The 20,733-nt window shown below is 43.0% G+C and overlaps 1 protein-coding gene across 1 annotated transcript in view; it reads right to left on the bottom strand.

The window, feature by feature from the left end:
* LOC143018353 (uncharacterized) overlaps positions 1-20,733 on the bottom strand; it is a 57,721-nt gene that overhangs the window by 31,180 nt on the left and 5,808 nt on the right. Inside the window, exons 2-11 of the mRNA XM_076173712.1 lie at positions 20,466-20,645; positions 14,335-15,007; positions 10,727-10,945; positions 7,976-8,036; positions 7,682-7,872; positions 7,186-7,345; positions 5,605-5,818; positions 4,056-4,188; positions 1,098-1,728; positions 556-973 (exon numbers count right to left, since the gene is read on the bottom strand). Coding sequence (XP_076029827.1) covers positions 556-973; positions 1,098-1,728; positions 4,056-4,188; positions 5,605-5,818; positions 7,186-7,345; positions 7,682-7,872; positions 7,976-8,036; positions 10,727-10,945; positions 14,335-15,007; positions 20,466-20,636 — 2,871 coding nt within the window. The 5' untranslated portion in view covers positions 20,637-20,645. The remainder of the gene's footprint in view (positions 1-555; positions 974-1,097; positions 1,729-4,055; positions 4,189-5,604; positions 5,819-7,185; positions 7,346-7,681; positions 7,873-7,975; positions 8,037-10,726; positions 10,946-14,334; positions 15,008-20,465; positions 20,646-20,733) is intronic.

Genomic DNA, 20,733 nt, shown 5'->3' with positions numbered 1-20,733 from the left:
AAGGCAAACTCTGATAGAGAGGATTTGTATATTTAGAAATGAATGTTGAGTGCCAACAATATGATAGGGCTCCCTCTAGGTGTGAAAAAAGGGGGGAGGGGAAGAGAAAGAGAGGGAGGTGATAATTGTCCAATTCAAGCTGTGTCCCAACTTGGTCTGCTTGCCGGGGAGGGGGGAGGAGGTGAGAAAGCAGGGAGGCAGAGAGCCAGGCTCGCAGTGTAATCTGAATCTTCGATGTTCGTCCGGTCTTTTTATACACGGGCAGGTCATGACCCGTGCCCTTGATTGGCGCGAGGTCAAAGTCAATTCCTGGGAAGTCAGATGCAAAACATTCTCATGCCGCTGACTCACGAAGACAGAGGGTATGGGGCGGGGGGTGATACCGCACGTGAGTTCCCAAAACAGTCCCTTGTGCGTCGTCACGTAGCTAGTCGAGGTGGCAGGTCAGTCATCAAAGTCCGAACTCCTAGGTCGGTGAACTACACGTGCGTTTCTGCAAGGAGGCTTTGTGTGGGTCAAGCGGCCAGCTGCGGCCGGGCGACACATATGTCACACAGCTGGCCCCACGAACAATTCCCTTGGTGGGACTCGGGGGTCAAAAGTCGTGGGACGGGGCCAGTAGAAGAGGTGAGAAAAGGAGGAGTGAGGATAATTTTCCCAACACGCCCCCATGGAAGTCGAGGCTGAAAGTGAAGTCGTGTGGAGCCTCGACAAGGAATCATCAAGGGAGTTGTACTCACAACGGGGCCGGAACTTGAAGGTGATAGTAGAGGTGGCCATCAGACTGCAGGGGTTGCAGCAGACGGCAATCCGTTTGCCACAGGGTAGCAAGTCTCGAGGCGCTCGGCTACTCCTGTGGGACTGGATTTGTCCTCTAAGTCTTGGGTAAAGTCGAAGAGATTGGTGCATCTCGGGAGGTTGCTCAGGGATCTCGTACCTGGAACGCGTCCTGGGATCACGTCGTACGGTGGCACTGGTAACGTGGTTGCCATGAACTTGACAGTCGAGATTACTAGTCATTAGCTTTACCGGAGTCGAGGAGCAGGACCTTGTGATCTCCGTTGAGCGTGTGGGTGGGTCAACATGGGGACGCTCACAGCTCTAGTTTGCTAAAAGATCTAGTGGCGGTGGCGGTAGGCCACAAATATACATGTGCCTGTGGTAGGTAAGAGTGTAGGCAGTCGAGCTGGCAGTCGGCAGACTTGGTAGACAAGCTGGCAGTCATGCTGGAAGGCAGCGGTGGCAGGCAATCTGGCAGACAAGTGGCGGCGGTCGAGCGGCGGCAGATACCTGTGATACACGAGAGTGTAGGCAGTCGAACTGGCAGTCTCAGACGAGCTGGCAATCGGCAGACCTGGCAGGCAGCGACGGCGGTCGAGTTGGTGGGCAGGCGGACTGGCAGGCAGCGGCGGCAGGCGATCTGGCGGACAAGTGGCGGTAGTCGATGGCAATCGATCTGACTGACAAGTGACGGCAAATACCTGTGGTTGGCGAGAGTGTGGGCAGTCGAACTAGCAGTCACAAATCTGGCAGGCAGCGACGGCAGTTGAACTGGTGGGCAGGCGCGCTGGCAGTCATCAGACCTGGCAGGCAGCGGCGGCAGACGATCTGGCAGGTCAAGCGGCGGCAGTCGAGCTGCCATCAATCGAGCGGGGAGGGGGAAGGAAGTGAGAAAGCAAGGAGGCAGCGAACCAGGCTCGCAGTGTGATGCCACGAGACTATCTAAATCTTCGGTGTTCGTCCGGTCTTTATATACATGGGCAGGTCATGATCCGTACCCTTATTTAGCGCGAGGTCAAAGTCGATTGCTGGGAAGTCAGACGTAAAACATTCTCATGCCGCTGACTCACGAAGACAGAGGGTATGGGGGTGGTGATACTGCACGTCAGTTCCCAAAACACTCCCTTGTGCGTCGTCACGTGGCTAGTCAAGGTGGCAGGTCAGTCATCAAAGTCCGAACTCCTAGGCTGATGAACTGCACGCGCGTCTCCTCAAGGAGGCTTTGTGTGGGTCACACGGCTAGCCCCACGAACGATTCCCTTGGGAGGCCTCGGGGATCAGAAGTCATGGGACAGGGCCAGTAGAAGAGATGAAGAAGGGAGGAGTGAGGACAAACTTCCTACCAATATATATATATATATATATATATATATATATATATACATATATATATATATATATATACATATGTATATATACAGTATATATACAGTATATATATATATATATACATATATACATACATATATACATATATATATATATATATATATATATATGTATGTATATACTAAGCACAATGCTCGTCAAAACCAGCCAGCACCTGGCAATGATTTTATACATCCAAATTGTCCAAAACGATGCAATTCATGCATTGGTCTTATTAGTCACAAGGCACAAACACAACAACTAAACTGTACACCTGATCACTGCAGAAGAAAAAGAAATAACATCCGTCGACATGACGGCTCAGTCCATCATATATACTGTAAACAAAACTGGTTCGATGACAATGACCAGGAGATATCCGAGCTCATTGATGCCAAACGCAGAGCAAAAATTGAGTACGAGTCCTACCCTTCATCTCAACAACTCAAGTCTAAGTTCCTCCAGCTTAAAGCTCGCTGCCAAAGGGAGCTTCGAAATCTTCAGAATAGTTGGTGGATTAAAAAGGCGGAAGAACTACAACAGTACGCTGATGCTCGTAATATGAGAAGTTTCTTCTCTGGCGTCAAGGAGATATTTGGCCCCATTAGAAGCTCGACATCCACCCTGAAAGCAGCCGACAACATCACTGAGCTCACTGAACCCCAAGGCATTCTTGCAAGATGGCAAGACCATTTCTCAACCCTCCTAAACCGGGATTCATCGGTGGCACCAGACTTCCTGAGAAATGTGCCTCAACACCCAGTCCGACTCTGGATGTCTGCTATTCCCACCTATACCGAATTTGAAACTGCACTGAAATCCATTCAGCCTTACAAAGCACCAGGGCCGGACAACATACCCCTGGAACTGATCAAGCATGGCGGTCTACCACTCCAAATCAGAATCCACCCCCTACTCCTCCGAATTTGGGAAAATGAGGAAATTCCAGCTGACCTGAAGAACGCAAACATCATTACCATCTTTAAGAAAGGCGACAGAAGCGTGTGCGGTAACTATCGCGGAATCTCCCTCCTTTCCATCACTGGGAAGATTCTTGCCAGAATCCTTCTCAACCGCCTCCTCAATCTGTCAGAGGACATCCTACCTGAAAGCCAATGCGGATTGAGACCTAATAGAGGGACCATTGATATGATCTTTTGTGCAAGACAGTCCCAGGAAAAGTGCAGAGAACATCAACAGCCCCTGGGAGTGATTTTCTACGATCTTGAAAAGGCCTTTGACAGCATCCCCAGGTCAGCCATGTGGCAAGTCCTTGAACGTTTTGGCTGTCCTGAAAAATTTACAACACTTATCCGATCCCTACATGATGGAATGCTGGGCCGTGTCCAACACCAGACCGGCCTCTCGGAACCTTTTCCCATTACAGGGGGCCTTAAACAAGGGTGTGTGCTTGCCCCAACACTTTTCTCCATCTATCTGGCGGCAATGCTCCATGAGATACCAGAGAACAACCCCGGAATCGAGCTCCGATATAGAATGGATGGCGGACTATTCAACACCGCCCGCCTTAGATCCAGAAATAGAACATACCCCATGCAATTGTCAGAGCTACAATATGCTGACGACAACTGTACCATAGCCCATATCCTTGAGGACCTACAGACCTCTGCGGACAACTTCTCTAGAGCATATTCGCAGTTTGGACTAAACATTAACATCGCAAAGACCAAAGTCCTTCTCCAACCTCGTCCTGGACATCATACACCACCTGAGGACAAGATAACTATCAGTGGTCTGGAGCTAGAGAATGTTGACTATTTCACATACCTTGTCAGTATCTTAGATGTAAACTCTACTGCAGAAAAAGATGTCAACAATAGAATCAGAGCTGCACATGCAGCATATGGAAAACTACACAGCAGAGTATTCAGCAATCCAGGACTGACACAAAACACAAAACTCATGGTCTATCAAGCTGTTGTAATTTCCACCTTGCTCTACGCTTCTGAGACCTGGGTACTTTACCGGAAGTACACAGTGGAACTGGAAAGATTCCACCAATCTAAACTCCGTCAGATCCTGCGGATAAAGTGGCAATACAGGGTCGCAAACAACGAGGTCCTCCTCCTCGCAAGGACGGAAAGCATAGAGGCCACTATAACACGTCACCGACTAAGATGGGCTGGTCATCCTGTCCGGATCCATGACAATCGCTTGCCAAAACAAGTACTGTTCTCAGAGCTTGACTCTGGGAACAGACCTCGCGGCGCACCAAAACGCCGGTTTAAAGACCAGCTCAAACATACACTGAAGGCGGTTGACATCAATCCTGCCAACTGGGAAACAGAGGCCGCTAATAGAGAGAGCTGGAGAAGAACCATCCATGAAAAAACAGAGATCTTTGAGAACAACAGAACACAGCAAATAGAGGTAAAAAGAAATATAAGGAAGGCAAGAGCAGAGAATCCCCAGAACCTCCCGACCATTCCCTGTGGTGGCTGCGGCCGCCTCTTCCGAGCCCAGATAGGGCTCATCTCACATAGAAGGAAATGTCAGTGAGCTGCGTATACTCGGACACGAGTGCTGCCAACGACGACGATATATATATATATATATATATATATATTCATATATATTTATATATATATATATTCATATATATTTATATATATATATATTTATATATACATATATATATACATGTGTGTGTGTGTGTGTGTGTGTGTGTGTGTGTGTGTGTGTGTGTGTGTGTGTGTGTGTGTGTGTGTGTGTGTGTGTGTATTCACCTCGGATCTGCTGCAGTCTCTGTCGAGACAGCCAGACACCACCCTACGGCAGTGAGCTCAGAGCTCATTACTTGCCGATCTCTGGGTAGGTCTGAGACCACTCACACACCACACACCGGGACAGCAAGGTCACAACTCCTTGACTAACGTCTCGTACCTACTTACTGCTAGGTGAACAGGGGTTACACGTGAAAGGAGACAAACCCAACTTATCTCCGCCCGGCCGGGGAATCGAACCCCGGTTCTCTGGCTTGTGAGGCCAGTGCTTTACCAATCCGCCACCGAGCCGTGTATGTGTGTGTGTGTGTGTGTGTGTATGTGTGTGTGTGTGTGTGTGTGTGTGTGTTTGTGTGTGTGCGTGTGTGTGTTTGTGTGTGTGTGTGTGTGTGTGTTTTTGTATTTATATATATATATATATATATATATATATATATATATATACATATATGTGTGTGTATACGTGTATGTATATATATATATATATATATATATATATATATATATATATGAATAATATATATATATATAGATATATATATTTATATATATATAAATATATATATATATTTATATATATATACATATATGTATATGTATATATATTTATTTATTAATATATACATATATATATATATATATATATATATATATATATATATATATATATATATATATATATATATATATATAATGGACCAGTGACGGTTACATGCAAGTGAGTGTCATGCAAGACAACCGGCATAAAATCATCGCCCTGCCTTCCATCTTCAAAACCTGCCAACACCTTCAGCTTCATCTGGAGGTACGACCCCGAGGGGCTGATACTCGGTATCCGCACTAGGCCCAAGATCTCTCTTGCAACTTCAACTATATTTCTTCCACCACATGAGAGCATACAGCCGGCGACTGTACCCTTTCTGGTACTGTGAACCGGTGACATAAACTGTCCCATACTAATACAAATACAGACAATAATCCAAGCTTTGTTCCTAGAGAGGTGTTCGAGAACTGTTGCTAATCACTGTGCGGCTGCGGGGTCCAGTCAGTGAAACTCGAGTGTTAGTATTTCATCAGGAATAACCATTGATTCTCTCCTCGGGGATAATGTCGATCTGAAGAGGTGGAGACGCAGGGGTAGTGAAGAAGAGATTTAAAGAGGGCAGTAGAAAGTAGGACTATATATATATATATATATATATATATTTTTTTTTTTTTTTTTTTTTTTTTTGGGGGGGGGGGTAGAGGATGAGTCTCCAATAATAAAAGAATGCTAAGTTACTCTGGTCCGTAGGGGCGTTACTCGTGTTCCTTGACTAGTCGACTGTATAAAACTTGTGTTGTCCATTACTTGTACTAAAGGCAATTTCTAAACTGCTATATAAAGTTATTCATCTTATGTTTATTAGAAAAGATATCAAAGTTACATGATTACAATAACAATGCACCTTTAACCCAGTAAGGGTGAGAAGCTTACGCCAAGAGTCGCATAGCTGCGTCCTGAGCTGCCACCTTTGCCCCATTAAACTGTTGAGGCAAGTAACATTAACGGCTGGGAATTGGAGAGAAGTGCGGGGTTTGAACCCACGACTAGGAACATGCAAGACTACTACGCTTCCGATTGCTTGGACTCACTGTTTTTTTTTTTTTTTTTTTTTTTTTTTTAACATAAATTCCGCCCCCAGGAATGGGTATGTCGCAACTTTGTCTTCTTACCCGGAAATGAACGTTCAGATGCATTCAAATGCAATATGTTGTAAGTTGAGACATCTTATCTAAGTCCATAAACTTTAGGAAAATCTCTAATTTCTTCCAAACTTTTTTCTATAAAGGAATGGATGATCCTGTGAGCACACTTGGTACATAATGGTGCATCAGTTCTTTTATTTCAGCTCAACAAGAACTAACTTGTGAAAGTGTAGATGAAAATTATATAGTAAGTCTATGATTAATATTACTGAATGTACATCCATGTCAACCTCTATAACGCATGAAAGAGCAAACGGTTTCAAAACAAGACCAACTGAATGATCATTTAAGTCTTGGAGAGAGCAAACTGCTGTAGAAATGATCAAAGCATTATTAAAAATTAACAATACCAGTTGTCATTAACTAGCATATAAGTGTTTAGCGAGTTAAAATGAGGCAAATTAGTTTAATTTTTAGTTACCTAATCTAATTTTTTCTCATCTTTCTGTTGCTTGTCACACGAGAATATGTTAAGATTGAGTTTTCTCATATGCTGGTCATAGCAAGAATATGAGTTACCTAGGTTAAGCTTTCTCAACACTACAAAGGTAGGAATTTCACGTATAAGCCATCTTTGATAGCCATCAAGTTTGGACTTGGTCGGAAGGTAGGCAGACTCTCATGACCGGGCGAAGGCACCATCTGGAGTCCGAGAACGAGATATGCCAGGATCAACTTCGATTCCAGAAGAGCAAACCGCAAGCCTGGTGGGAACAAGAAAAGAGAAAAATTGGTAGGTAAATGGTGAATTACATTTTATTTATCCAATGAATGCAGATTATTCGTGCGTTGTGTCAACCAAAGAGAAGGGAAACAGTTTACCCGAGGACATCTCGCCTCTAAACACATTTCAGCTGGATACACATTGCCAGTGGTTAGGTCACCATGACTAGATAAGGCTAATGTAGGCTGTTAGCTTGAATTACTAGATTACACTGTCAACAAAGCTCTATAAGAATTGTTTAGAGTGTTTTAGGACGAAATGTCATTGGGCAAAACCTCAAGGATCTTCACTACATGGGCGCGTGCGCAACACCAACCAATGCAATTCCTGGGTCCCTGGCCAAAAGACATGAAAGCAAAGGCTTTCTCTGCTGTCTTGTTTTCTGGAAGGAACCGCTCTGGCTTGAAAGACTCAGGATCCTCAAATATATCGGGGTCTCTGTTCACTGTCCAAAAAGGAAGTCCAATGATTGTTCCACTGTCGATCTTCAGGTTGAACTCAGGAAGTCTGAAAATATGTTGATACAAGATTTTCAACCTTATCGCTCTGTACGGAATACTAGATTAGCTCAAATATCATTAACAGATGAACTCAGAGATAGAATACATACACATAGTCCTTGATGCACGTCCTCTCCATATAGGGGGCTGCTGGGTAAAGCCTCAACGACTCTGAAGACATTTAATTATCAACAATGATAAGAAGACAACGGAATACGAAAAATTTCCATGTATTTTTTTAATTTTTCACTCATTACATACCCTGGAAATTGCACGAATGCTTTTGTCAGAGCAGTGTTTGGGCAAGTCCCTTTGCTATACTTTATCACGTGTTGCCTCTCTCAACAAGACTTGAACCATTATCCATTTATACCTTCTCACCTTTAGACGCCAATTCCCTTGTCCATTCAGCCACCACTTTCACAAATATATATACATATATATATTGTATATATATATATATATATATATATATATATATAAACATACATATATATATATATATATATATACATATATATATATATATATATATATATACATACATACATACATACATACATACATACATACATATACCAAGGCTTTTTCCTCCTTACTAGGGAGGTAGCCAAAAAGGAAAAGGCATAAAATCACTCCCACCCATTCCATCCCTGAATACACTCCACACCACTACATCCTCCCTCCTATCTTAGCACCTCCTGGATGACGGGTCATCCCTGCACCCTGTCCACTGCCCTGGGTCAGAAGCAGTGTTGCAAGACACAGCACATCCACAGCAAGGCCGCTTCATAAAATCGGCGACCCCCCCTCTCCGTCCCCCCATTGCATAGCCATAAAAGTAGAAGTCGGGGAGAAATCCCTTCGGGCTGCGTCAAATTTTGCTCACACATACTACCTCACCCCCCATCCCCCCGCCCATTCCACCTCACGCATCACAATATCATCCATATACAACCATTCTCCATTCACCCCTGTCGTCTGTCCTCTTCCGTCCTTCCTCAACAGACATTCCTCTCTTCACCAAAGCCCCCTTCACCCCATCCATCCACCTCATCCTAGGACGTCCCCTCATGTTCACTCCCTCCACATCTGCCTTCCATACCTCTTTTACTAGTCTTTCTTCACTCATTCTTTCCATGTTTCCAAACCATCCTAACACTCTTTCATCAACCCTATCTCCCAACTCCCTTTCCACCCCTGTTCTCCTCCTCACCTTCTCATTTCTCACTCTATCTAGCCTAGTAACCCCCATCATACTTCTCAGACACCTCATTTCAAACACATTCAAACACCTTCTCTCTTCCTCTCTTATGTTCCATGTTTCTGCCCCATACAGTGCTGTTGAAAGTAATAAAAAGATGTTTTGGAAAGAAATTAAGAGAGGAAGAGGAGGCGAATCAAGTAGAGAAGAAAGGGTAAAAGATGTAGATGGAGAGATGATAATGGAAGAGAAGGCAGTAAGGGGAAGATGGGCACAATATTTTAGGGAGTTACTAAATATGAAGGAGGATAGGGAGGGAAAGATAGCTGCAGTGGGAAATGCTAAGAAAATGACCGTGATGAGTGAGGGAAATGGAGGAGAAATAAGGATGGATGAAGTGAAGGCAGTTGTTAAGATGATGAAAGCAGGTAAGGCACCTGGTCTGGATGGATGCCATGCAGAATGTCTAAAAAAAAGGAGGTACAGTGATGGTGGACTGGTTAGTAAGGTTATTTAATGTTTGCTGGAGAGAAGGTAGAGTGCCGGAGGACTGGAGGAGTGCCTGTATAGTTCCACTTTACAAGGGAAAAGGGGACAAGTGTGAATGTAGTAGTTTCAGAGGGATTAGCTTAAGTGTAGTTGGGAAGGCTTATGGGAGGATCTTGATTGAGAGGATTAGGAGAGGAACAGAGGGAGTAATTGGTGAGGAACAGTGTGGATTTAGGATGGGTAAAGGTTGTGTAGATCAGATCTTTGTGGTAAGACAGATACGTGAGAAAGCTATAGGAAAGGGGAAGGATGTTTTTTGGGCTTTTATGGGTCTAGAAAAGGCTTACGATAGGGTAGACAGAAAGGCACTGTGGGAGGTTATGCAGATATACGGGATAGGAGGAAAGCTTCTCGGGGCTGTCAAGAGTTTTTATGAGAGTAGTAGAGCTTGTGTCAGGATTAGAAATGGAGAGAGTGAGTGGTTCGAGGTAAAGGTGGGACTTCGTCAAGGATGCGTTATGTCGCCCTGGCTGTTCAACTTATGCATGGATGGGGTAGTGCGAGAGGCAAATGCAAGGGTAGTGGGTCAGGGATTGGAGATGGTTAAAGAAAATGGAGAAAAGTGGGAGGTGAGCCAGCTGTTGTTTGCGGACGACACTGCTCTTGTGGCAGGTTCGGAGGAGGGATTGAGGAAGTTGGTGGCAGAGTTTGGGATAGTATGTGATAGAAGAAAGCTAAAGATAAATGTGGGTAAAAGTAAGGTGATGAGATGTACAAGGGGTCAAAGTGGCAGTAGACTGGAAGTGAGCATTAAGGGAGAGCGACTGGAGGAAGTGGATAGTTTTAGATACTTGGGTGCAAATGTGGCAGGAAAAGGTGGAGTGAAGGTGGAGGTAGAATGTAGATTGAGAGAAGCGACTAAATGCCTTGGTGGATAAAGAGTGTAATGAGGAATAGACATTTGGGAATGGATGCTAAGAGGACTCTATGAAGGAGTGACATATATATACATATATATATATATATATATATATATATATATATATATATATATATATATACATATATATATATATATATATATATATATATATATATATATATATATATATATATATATATATATATATATATATTAATCATAATTGGAATTAAACATCCTCCTTACCATGTAGACATGCATCGAGGAACTTGGCATCGACCAAGGCTTGGTAAGTTATTCCTCCATGGATTTCGACCAGACCTCTAATCTCCTCTCGAAGTTTTTGCTGGGCGTCTTGGTGCTTGGCCAACAAAAAGGCTGTACAAGCCAGAGTAGTCGATGTCGTCTCATAACCGGCGAAGAGGAACAAGACTGACCCCGAGATGATGGTTTCTACAGTAACAGCTGAAAAAAAAAGTAAACCATAGATATAAGCACAGGCAAAACTACCCTCTATCCACCACATTACTTTCACACCTAGAAAGTTCCCTTTAAATTCCCTATTTGTGCAGAATCTTCAAAACTGGCTTCTTCTATAACTATGGCACGATCAACAGGAGTGACACATAACAAGTATTGTGGTATATTATAGCAAATAGAAGAGGAACTGGTCTAGTTTTTCTATGGTATTTTTCATGAAAAGTGGTCTATGCCAAACGTTGATATTACTGTGACTTTTAGCCACCAATTCTTTTAGATATGTATACTAGAGGGAGGGCAGAAACAGAATTCAAGAAATAGACAAGAGTATTTTATCACATTTATGGAGTTAAAAAAATAACATTACCCTCGCACCATTCTCATCTTGCACTGTCACTCACTTATGATATTGACCTTTTCTAGACAAATTGTGATGATAACGAATATATAGCGTCATTCATTAGTATTGTGATGAATGTTTCATGTTATTGTGTAGCAATGTTTTGTATATTATGTATTTTGTATATTATTTGTCTTATGTTTTCGTACTTTTGGGTAATAGTATTTGCTCTGTGATAGTTTGCTATTCATTTGTAAATGGTCCTTCGAAATCAATACAGACTGCCACGTCAACATAGGTAACCATTAGATTCTTAAGATTTCTTTTTCGTTCCTATCACTTTACACTGTTAGCGCCTCACTATCTGACTACAGTGTTTGGGCGAGTCCCTTTGCTATAATTTGTAATGGAACATTGTGTATTATCGTAGTTCATTGTCAATGTGTCTTATAATTGATACTTGTATTTGAATGTTAGCTTAATTCCATTGTTTATGATCATGTCTATTTTTTCAGGTTTCTGCCTTTTACCATTATTACATACATACATATACCAAAGGCTTTTCCCCCCTTACACGAGGGGTAGCCAAAAAGAAAAAGGCATAGAAACCACTCCCACCCATTCCATTTCCTATATATTCCACTCCCCTCCACCCTCCTCCCTCCCTGTTATCTTGGCACCTCCTGGATGACGGGTCATCCCTGCATCCTGTCCACTGCCCTGGGTCAGAAGCAGTGTCGCAAGACACAGCACATCCACAGCAAGGCCGCATCATAAATTCGGCGACCCCCCCCCTCTCCGTCCCCTCATGTAGAAAAGGAGAAGACGGGGAGAAATCCCTTCGGGCTGCGTCAATTTTTTTCTCATACATACTTCCTCAACCCCCATCTCCCACATACTTCCCATCATGCATCACAGCATCATCTATATAAAACCCTTTCCCTTGTAAAGTGGAACTATACAGTCGCTCCTCCAGTCCTCCGGCACTATACCCTCTCTTAAACAAACATTAAATAACCTCACCAGCCAGTCCACCATAAATGTACCTCCTTTCTTCAGACATTCTGCAGGGCATCCATCCAGACCAGGTGCCTTTCCTGCTCTCATTATCTTAACAGCTGCTTTCACTTCATCCTTCCCTATATCCCCCTCATTTTCCTCATTCGTCACTCTCCTTTTCTTAGCGCTTCCCACTGTAACTACCTTTCCCTCCCATCCTCCTCCACATTTAGCAACTCCCTAAGATACTCTGCCCAACTTCCTCTCACCGCCCTCTCTTCCATTATCATCTCTCCATATGCACCTTTTACCTTTTCTTCTCTACTTGATTCGCCTCCACTTCCTCTTTTAATTTCCTTCCAAAACATCTTTTTATTACTTTCAAATTTTTCTGTCATACTCTTATCCCATATCACATCTGTTCTCCTCTTTGCTTCCTTTATTTTATGCTTAACATCCCTCCTCTTTACTTTGTACCTCTTATACGATTCCCTCGTCCTAATTTGTAGCCAATCTATGAATGCCTGTTTCTTCTCTTCTACACATTTCTTTGCTTCCTCATCCCACCACTCACTACCCTTCCTTCTATTTTCCCCACCCTCCTTGTTCGACACACCATCTTTGCACACCTTATGACTTCTTTCTTGAACCATCCCCATTCCTCCTCCACTCCTAGTTCTACTCTATCCTTTACTCCCTCCCACTCCTCTCTCAGCTTCTTCTTATACTCATTCTCCTTTTTTTCCTCGTTTAAACAGTTTACTCTTAGTACCGCCCTACCTTCTGCCCTTTTCCTCTTTCTCCACCTATTCTCTACTCTCAATTTACCTTCCACCAGAAAATTATGTGATATTCCCCCACTCTCTCCCCTTAGAACATGTACATCCTTAACTCTTCCTACCATACTCCTGGTCACCACTATATAGTCCATTAACGCTCTATCTACCACCCTTTCATCCACCACCCTCTCCCATATGTACTTATGCTTGACTTTCTTCCTAAACACTGTATTTGCTATCATCAACTCTATTTCAATACACATCTCCACCATCAATTCTCCAATACGATTTTTACCTGGAACTCCATACTTCCCAATCACTCTGTCTATTGGTTCATTTCCTACCCTAGCATTAAGATCTCCCAATACAACTACAATGATATTTCTTCCTAATCCCTCTATGCACTCATTTATATCTACCCAAAAAGCCTCCCTTTCCTCTACGCTCTTCTCACTACCAGGCCCATACTCACTTACAAAAACCCATATCTCCCTTCCCAGCTTCACCTTCATCCACATCAACCTTGATAAAACCTCCCTCCACTCAACTACACGCTTACTTATCTCTTCACTTACTGGTATAGCCACCCCTTCTCTCCCTCGTCCCCTCTTCACTCCTGAGTACCTTCCAGCTACACTCCCAAACTCACACTTGCCCTTCCCTTTCATTTTAGTTTCACTCAAACCCAGCACATCCATCTTTCTTCTCACAAACATACTGCCTATCTCTTCCCTTTTACTCTCATCTGTACCACATCCACGCACATTAAAAGACCCAAAACTTAGGGTACTGGTTGGAAAACTCCAAGACCCTCTTATGCCTTTACTTTTTTTAGGAATGTCCCCTTTTGGGGCTACAGGTAGCAGGACTCCTAATCCCGTTTTTTTCGCCTTTTACGACTCAAGTGGAAAGACTTGGTGGTAGCATTCTCTTCCCCCACCACAGGGTAGGCGAAAAAAGGAAATGAATATTCAGAGAAATGGTACAGGACAGTAACAAGGGGTTGGGGGATAGCATAATGGAGGGACAGTCGTAGTATAAAAGTGTCATCATTTCTCTATGAACAGAGTTTTCCTCTATCACAGACAAAATGATGTGTGTCACTCGTCCGTAGGAGCGCCCCATATCAAGTAACTGCACGTTACTTTGCCACAATAACATGCAGCCAATACCCCAGACGGGGTATATGTATATCGTACCCATATAAACAGTGTATCTTTCCCATAATTCCACATTGTTACTCTACAAATACTTACGATATTTGTTTTTGTTTATGTTGTCTTCCTTTGCCTCCAACAACAAATCAAGGAAGTCCCCACGCCGTCCAGAGGTCTCTCGATTCTTCAGTGATGTCTTGACCACTTTAGCTAAGACGTCGAAGGAAGGACTCGCAATCCGTAAATTGAAGAACTGGTAAATTCTCGGGCAGGAAAGAAATAACAACATCGTCGGCATTACCATGAGCCCCGGGGGAGCAGCGGCCTTCACGGCAGCCTCAGAGAACTCGTTTTCCTCATTCTCCAGACAGTTGGACTCGATCCCAAAGGCGCACGTGGCGATGGTGTCCAGGGTAATGCGACCAAACGTAGCCTTCAGTTCTAGATCGCCCTCGCGCCCATGATTAAGGCACCAGTCCACGAGGGAGTTACACTTATTTTCAATCAAAGGCAGCATACCTTTGAGTTTACCAGATGTGAAGGTAGGCGACATAGTCGTCCGAAGCTGTTTCCACCTTTCTCCGTTCACCACAGAAAGCATTTCATTAAAGAGGTGGTCTGCTTCCGAAAACACCATGTTCTCCCTTCGGGAAGAGAAGTGATCAAAGTCCTTGACCAAGATTTTCTTCAGGACATCCGGATCCCTTACCATCAACATGGGTTGCAGGAATTCATACATTCCGAAGAAAGGTGCCTTGGATTTCTCGAAAATCTGACAAGAGAATATGAATAGAATTAACAACTAGTGATGGTCATATGATGAACTTCAACTCATTCCATATCAATATGAACTTATGATCAATTTATGCGTCGAGGTTATAATTAGACATTTTTTTCTCTTTCACCTTTTCTTATTTGAGAGGGTTCGGGATTTCCTACCACTTGTTACTACACGGCTTGGTCCCTCCATCTCTTTACCTGCATGCCTTTCTCTTAGAATCATCCCTTATGCTATCCATCCATCTCCTACGTCTTCTTCTGTCTCTTTTCCTATCCACCTCTTCTTTGATCTCTGCCTTGTTATGATAAGCTCATTCTTATCCCCTTGCTGTACTTTAGTGCGAACATAACTATCATCTCTCATCTGTCATTTTTTTCTCACCTACTCAAAATTTTTCATTGTATGATTCACCTATCATGTACTTCCCAACTTTAGCTTAGACCCCGACTACCAGCTTGTGTTTACCTTTTTCTTGATCCATTATACGTAAGAGAAAAATCTCAGTTTCACCGTTCCGTGAAGTCGGTGCATAAACCTAATTTATTTAAGAGTGTATATTTGCTATGGTCTAATCACAGTCCAAGCAATCCTATCTGGTGTAAACTACTGAATTTCACTACATCACAACAATCTTTCGATTGATTAAGAATCCCTCTCTAATGAATCTTTCTTTGCCTCCATAGTAGAACAAATGGTGGCTGCATGAGTTTTTCCTCCACCCCTCGGATCTCATTCAGTCATACGGTTTCTAAGCAGATGTTCTCCAGTTCTTCCACCAAACTCTCCAGCTTGTAGTCTTATACGAGGGTCCTCAAGACTAGGATAATAACGATACAGTTAGAAGTAAATACCGGAGTAGTGGAGCAGGCTGATCATGGGTAAAGCACCATGAGTGAAGCTTTCATAAATGATATATTATGTGAAGGACCCTACGTGAGGGAATGGCTACGGGAGATTTTTTTTTATAATAAGAACAGTGTATGCTGGGACAATGAAAAAATGTGAAAGGAATGTAGATGATAGACATCATGTCGCCATGTGTGTGTGTATACATATATATATCTATATATCTATATAAAAATATTCTTCTAAAAAACGCTGTGGAAGTTGGGGACTGGTGGTATTTCGGTGACACTTTGTCCTAAAAATATTCTTGAAAAAGCGCTTGGGTAAGTCGGGGTCAGGTGGTATTCTTCCTCTTCTTCTTCTTCTTCTTCGCGTTCTTCTTCGCGTTCTTCTTCTTCGCGTTCTTCTTCTTCTTCTTCTTCTTCTTCTTCTTCTTCGCGTTCTTTTTCTTCTTCGCGTTCTTCTTCTTCTTCCTCCTCTTCTTCGCGTTCTTCTTCTTCGCGTCCTTCTTCGTCTTCGCGTTCTTCTTCTTCTTCTTCTTCTTCTTCTTCTTCTTCGTCTTCGCGTTCTTCTTCTTCTTTGTCTTCGCGTTCTTCTTCTTCTTCTTCTTCTTCGTCTTCGCGTTCTTCTTCTTCTTCTTCTTCTTCTTCGCGTTCTTTTTCTTCTTCGCGTTCTTCTTCTTCTTCTTCTTCTTCTTCTTCTTCTTCTTCCTCTTCCTCTCCTTCTTCTTCTCCTTCTTCTTCTTCTTCGCGTTCTTCTTCTTCGCGTTCTTCTTCTTCTTCTTCTTTGCGTTCTTCTTCTTTGCGTTCTTCTTCTTCTTCTTCTTCTTCTTCTTCTTCTTCTTTGCGTTCTTCTTCTTCGCGTTCTTCTTCTTCTTCTTCTTCTTCTTCTTCTTCTTCTTCGCGTTCTTCTTCGCGTTCTTCTTCTTCACGTTCTTCTTCTTCTTCCTCCTCTTCTTCGCGTTCTTCTTCGTCTTCGCGTTCTTCTTCTTCGCGTTCTTCTTCGCGTTCTTTTTCTTCTTCGCGTTCTTCTTCCTCTTCCTCCTCTTCTTCTTCGCGTTCTTCTTCTTCGCGTTCTTCTTCGTCTTCGCGTTCTTCTTCTTCTTCTTCTTCTTCTTCTTCTTCTTCTTCTTCTTCTTCTTCTTTTTCGTCTTCTTTTTCTTCTTCGCGTTCTTTTTCTTCTTCTTCTTCTTCTTCTTCTTCTTCTTCTTCCTCTCCTTCTTCTTCTCCTCCTTCTTCTTCTTCTTCTTTGCGTTCTTCTTCTTCTTCTTCGCGTTCTTCTTCTTCTTCTTCGCGTTCTTCTTCTTCGCGTTCTTCTTCTTCGCGTTCTTCTTCGCGTTCTTCTTCGCATTCTTCTTCTTCTTTACGTTCTTCTTCTTCTTCTTTGCGTTCTTCTTCTTCTTTGCGTTCTTCTTCTTCTTCTTCTTCTTCTTCTTCTTCTTCTTCTTCTTCTTCTTCTTCTTCTTCTTCTTCTTCTTCTTCTGCTTCTTCTTCTTCTAAATAAAAATATTCTTCTAAAAAACGCTGTGGACGTCGGGGAAAGGTGGTATTACGGTGACACTTTGTCCTAAAAATATTCTTTGCAAATTCCTGGGTGAGTTTCAACTCGCTGATTGGCTGAGAGAGTGATGACGTCACGGCAACGGAGACAACTGATTGGCCGAGAGCGGTGACGTCACGGCAACGGAGACGGCTGATTGGCTGAGAGCGGGACGAAAAAATAAAATTCTCCAAAATGTTTCAATGTCACGACGTCCCTAACCGATTTGAACGGGGATCCGGCAAAAAGATTACAATGACGGACCCCGTGACACGGGCCATCCCTGTAAGGCTATAAATCGCATATACGCGGTCATGGGACTCGAGCGGATCTAGAGGACTCGAGCGGATCTTTGAGACTCGAGCGGATCTAGAGGACTCGAGCGGATCTAGAGGACTCGAGCGGATCTAGAGGACTTGAGCGGATCTTTGGGACTCGAGCGGATCTTGAGGGCTCGAGCGGATCTTTGAGACTCGAGCGGGTCTTAAGGACTCGAGCGGATCTACGGGACTCCACCAAAATATAGACTAAAAACACGTGGGCGTAAGTCTAAATAAAAATATTCTTCTAAAAAACAAAAATGACGAAAATAAAAGAGGTGAATAATTTACAGTTGTTTATTTTATAGCCTTTGTTTGAAGGTGGGGCGTAGCCCCCCGCGAGCGAAGCGAGGTGCACCGCAGGCCAAGCCCCCCAGCGCAGCCGGGCTGGCGAAGCCAGGGGCTTGTATATGCATATATATATATATATATATATACCGTATATATATATATATATATATATATATATATATATGTGTGTGTGTGTGTGTGTGTGTGTGTGTGTGTATAAACCGTCACGCAGGGCGGAGTCAGAGGTGAGGGGATGTGTGAGGTCAGGAAAGAGGCGGGCTGGAAGCGGGATCAGGAGGGTGATAATTCTTAACCAAGCGGCTCACAGCTAGCCGTGAGATTATGTCCGGGACCATTGACCTTTGGAGATGTTCAAGTTCGGACATTCTTCGATTAAGGCTGATTCAACAATTTTTCTTCTAAAGCAACAGTTGGACTTGCACAAAATGTTGCCCTTGTCCCACTCAAGACTGTGATTTTTGGTACTGACGTGTTGGAACACAGCGGAATTTTCCTGGGCATACCTAATGGATCTTTTGTGCTCCATTAACCTGGTTTTAAGATCCCTTCCGGTCTGACAAAGGTAAACTAAATTACAATTTTTACAAGGAAGGCTATACACTCTTGGGGACTCATTTCCCTTTAACCTTTGATGAACATTAACAATTCGTTTGTGAACAGTGTTAGGGTAATGGTAGGCAACTGTGAGACGCTTGTTAGGAATTAATTTAAAAGAAGGACTGATAGTTACAATAGGGGATTTTTAAAACATCTTTGAAAGAGGGTTGTGTGGTGGGAACTTAATTTTTAAGGTGGTTGGCTCTAGCCTTGCTGAGGGCTTGATCCAAGAACCAGGACGGGTATGCCAAATTCAAAAGTTGCCTTTTGATGAGGTCAATCTTCCGGTCCAAGAATCTAGGACTACAAATCCTAAAAGCTCTCAAGCTTTTGCCGGAGGCAACACTCTTCTTGACTTTGTCGGGATGGTTGCTGAAAAAGTGGAGATAGCTACCTGAATGGGTGGGTTTTCTATAAACTGTAAAAGATAATTCTCCATCAATCCTTCTAATTAAAATGTCTAGGAAAGGGATCTGATGACCTTCTTCCCATTCTGTTTTGAATTTGATGTTAGGGGATAAATGGTTCAACTTGTCCAGAAATACCTCGAACGCACCCCACCTATCATCCCACGCTGAGAAAATGTCATCAACATAACGGAACCAAATCATCTCAGGCGGTTTGATGGCGGGTAACAGAGTGCATTCAAAGTACTCCATGTACAAGTTAGCCAAAACAGGGGATAAATTAGAACCCATGTTGCAACCGAATATCTGTCTAAAGAATTGGTCCTGGAAAGAAAAGACCTTGGAGGAAACACAAAGGCGAACTAGATCAATGAATTTGTTGACTAGAAGGGGGAAATTGTCCTGAAATGGTTGCACTCTGGTTTCTAAAAATGAAAGAACATCATCAACATTAATGTTAGTAAAGAGAGAGATTATGTCAAGACTGAGTAACTTGGCATCCTGTATATTGACATTATTGGCGAGTCATGTCGAGAAGGCCTTCGTAGGAGTGGTATTGTTCATAGCGTGTTATGAACTCGCTCAGTTAGAATATATGGCTACGAAACATGGACACTGAATGCTAACTTGAGGAGGTATTTTGACATCTTTGGTGCCGAGTGTCTTAGGAGAACCATGGCTGTAATGATCTTGTATCAAACCAAAGACTATTCCGTGTGACCCAAGGCCTGTTATTAGCTTAGTTCGTGAACGCAAACTCCGGCTATATGACCATGTGGCATGTTTCCCTTGCCTTCATCCCACTCTAGAGAACCATTGATAGAGGAGACGAAGTGGGTGTCCAAAGAATTCATGGTTAGGGCAAGTGGACTGATAATGCCGCGAACTGTTTGGAATAAGAAGAGTGCGGATGGGGATCTGATTGAAGAAATCGCGGGGCCCGGCGTTCAGCGTGTCGTACGCTGCAGCGGTATGCTCCCAATTAATAATAGTCAATTTGCCGTCACTTCGTGGTTCATTAATTATAATACTAATAACAGGGAGCTAAATACACGAGATTTATAACAGGGTAAAGAGTGGTCAAGAGTTGCCACTTCAAAATTATATTGCTTATTCAATAAATGACATGTATATCTCTCGTTAACACCATGAGACAAAAAAACATATTGTGATTTGTGAAGTCAGGGATTACCCAAAAACACGTTTATCAAAAAAAAATAAAAATCCAAAACAGCATTGGATATAGTGTAAGGTCTTCATTATTCAAGCCTACTAACTTGGCTTCTCCTCATGAAATTGGAAGTGAGTTAAAGGCGAAGATCCTAGCTACATTTAGTCAAACTATTTCTTGATAACGCTGCACTACTAATACAACCCTTGTTCATGTTTTACTGCATATTTGTCAACGAAAATGTACAACGTCCTTACCGTGTGGAAATACACGAAGCGGACTTTAAAAAGAGAGTAGATTGCATGGCCAAAGATAGGGAGCAAAGGAGGCACGAAGACTCCCTTGGATTGCCAATACTGGTGGCGGTGGTGGCAGTACCCCAGCAACAGAACTAACACCGTCAAAGCCAAGGCGACTGTAAGAATCATCCTGAATACCTGTGTGAGAGGGAGAAAGAAAAAATTAAAATCAAAACAAAGCAAAATAAAATAAAAAACCTCAGACAAGTTTAATTTGTGAAGATGA

The sequence above is a fragment of the Oratosquilla oratoria genome, chromosome 34 (genome assembly GCF_046742065.1).
Source record: "Oratosquilla oratoria isolate Oo_2021 chromosome 34, ASM4674206v1, whole genome shotgun sequence".
In the NCBI taxonomy this organism is placed as follows: domain Eukaryota; kingdom Metazoa; phylum Arthropoda; class Malacostraca; order Stomatopoda; family Squillidae; genus Oratosquilla; species Oratosquilla oratoria.
The sequence above is the reverse complement of the archived record's forward strand: the minus strand, read 5'-3'. Positions and strand labels throughout refer to the sequence as shown.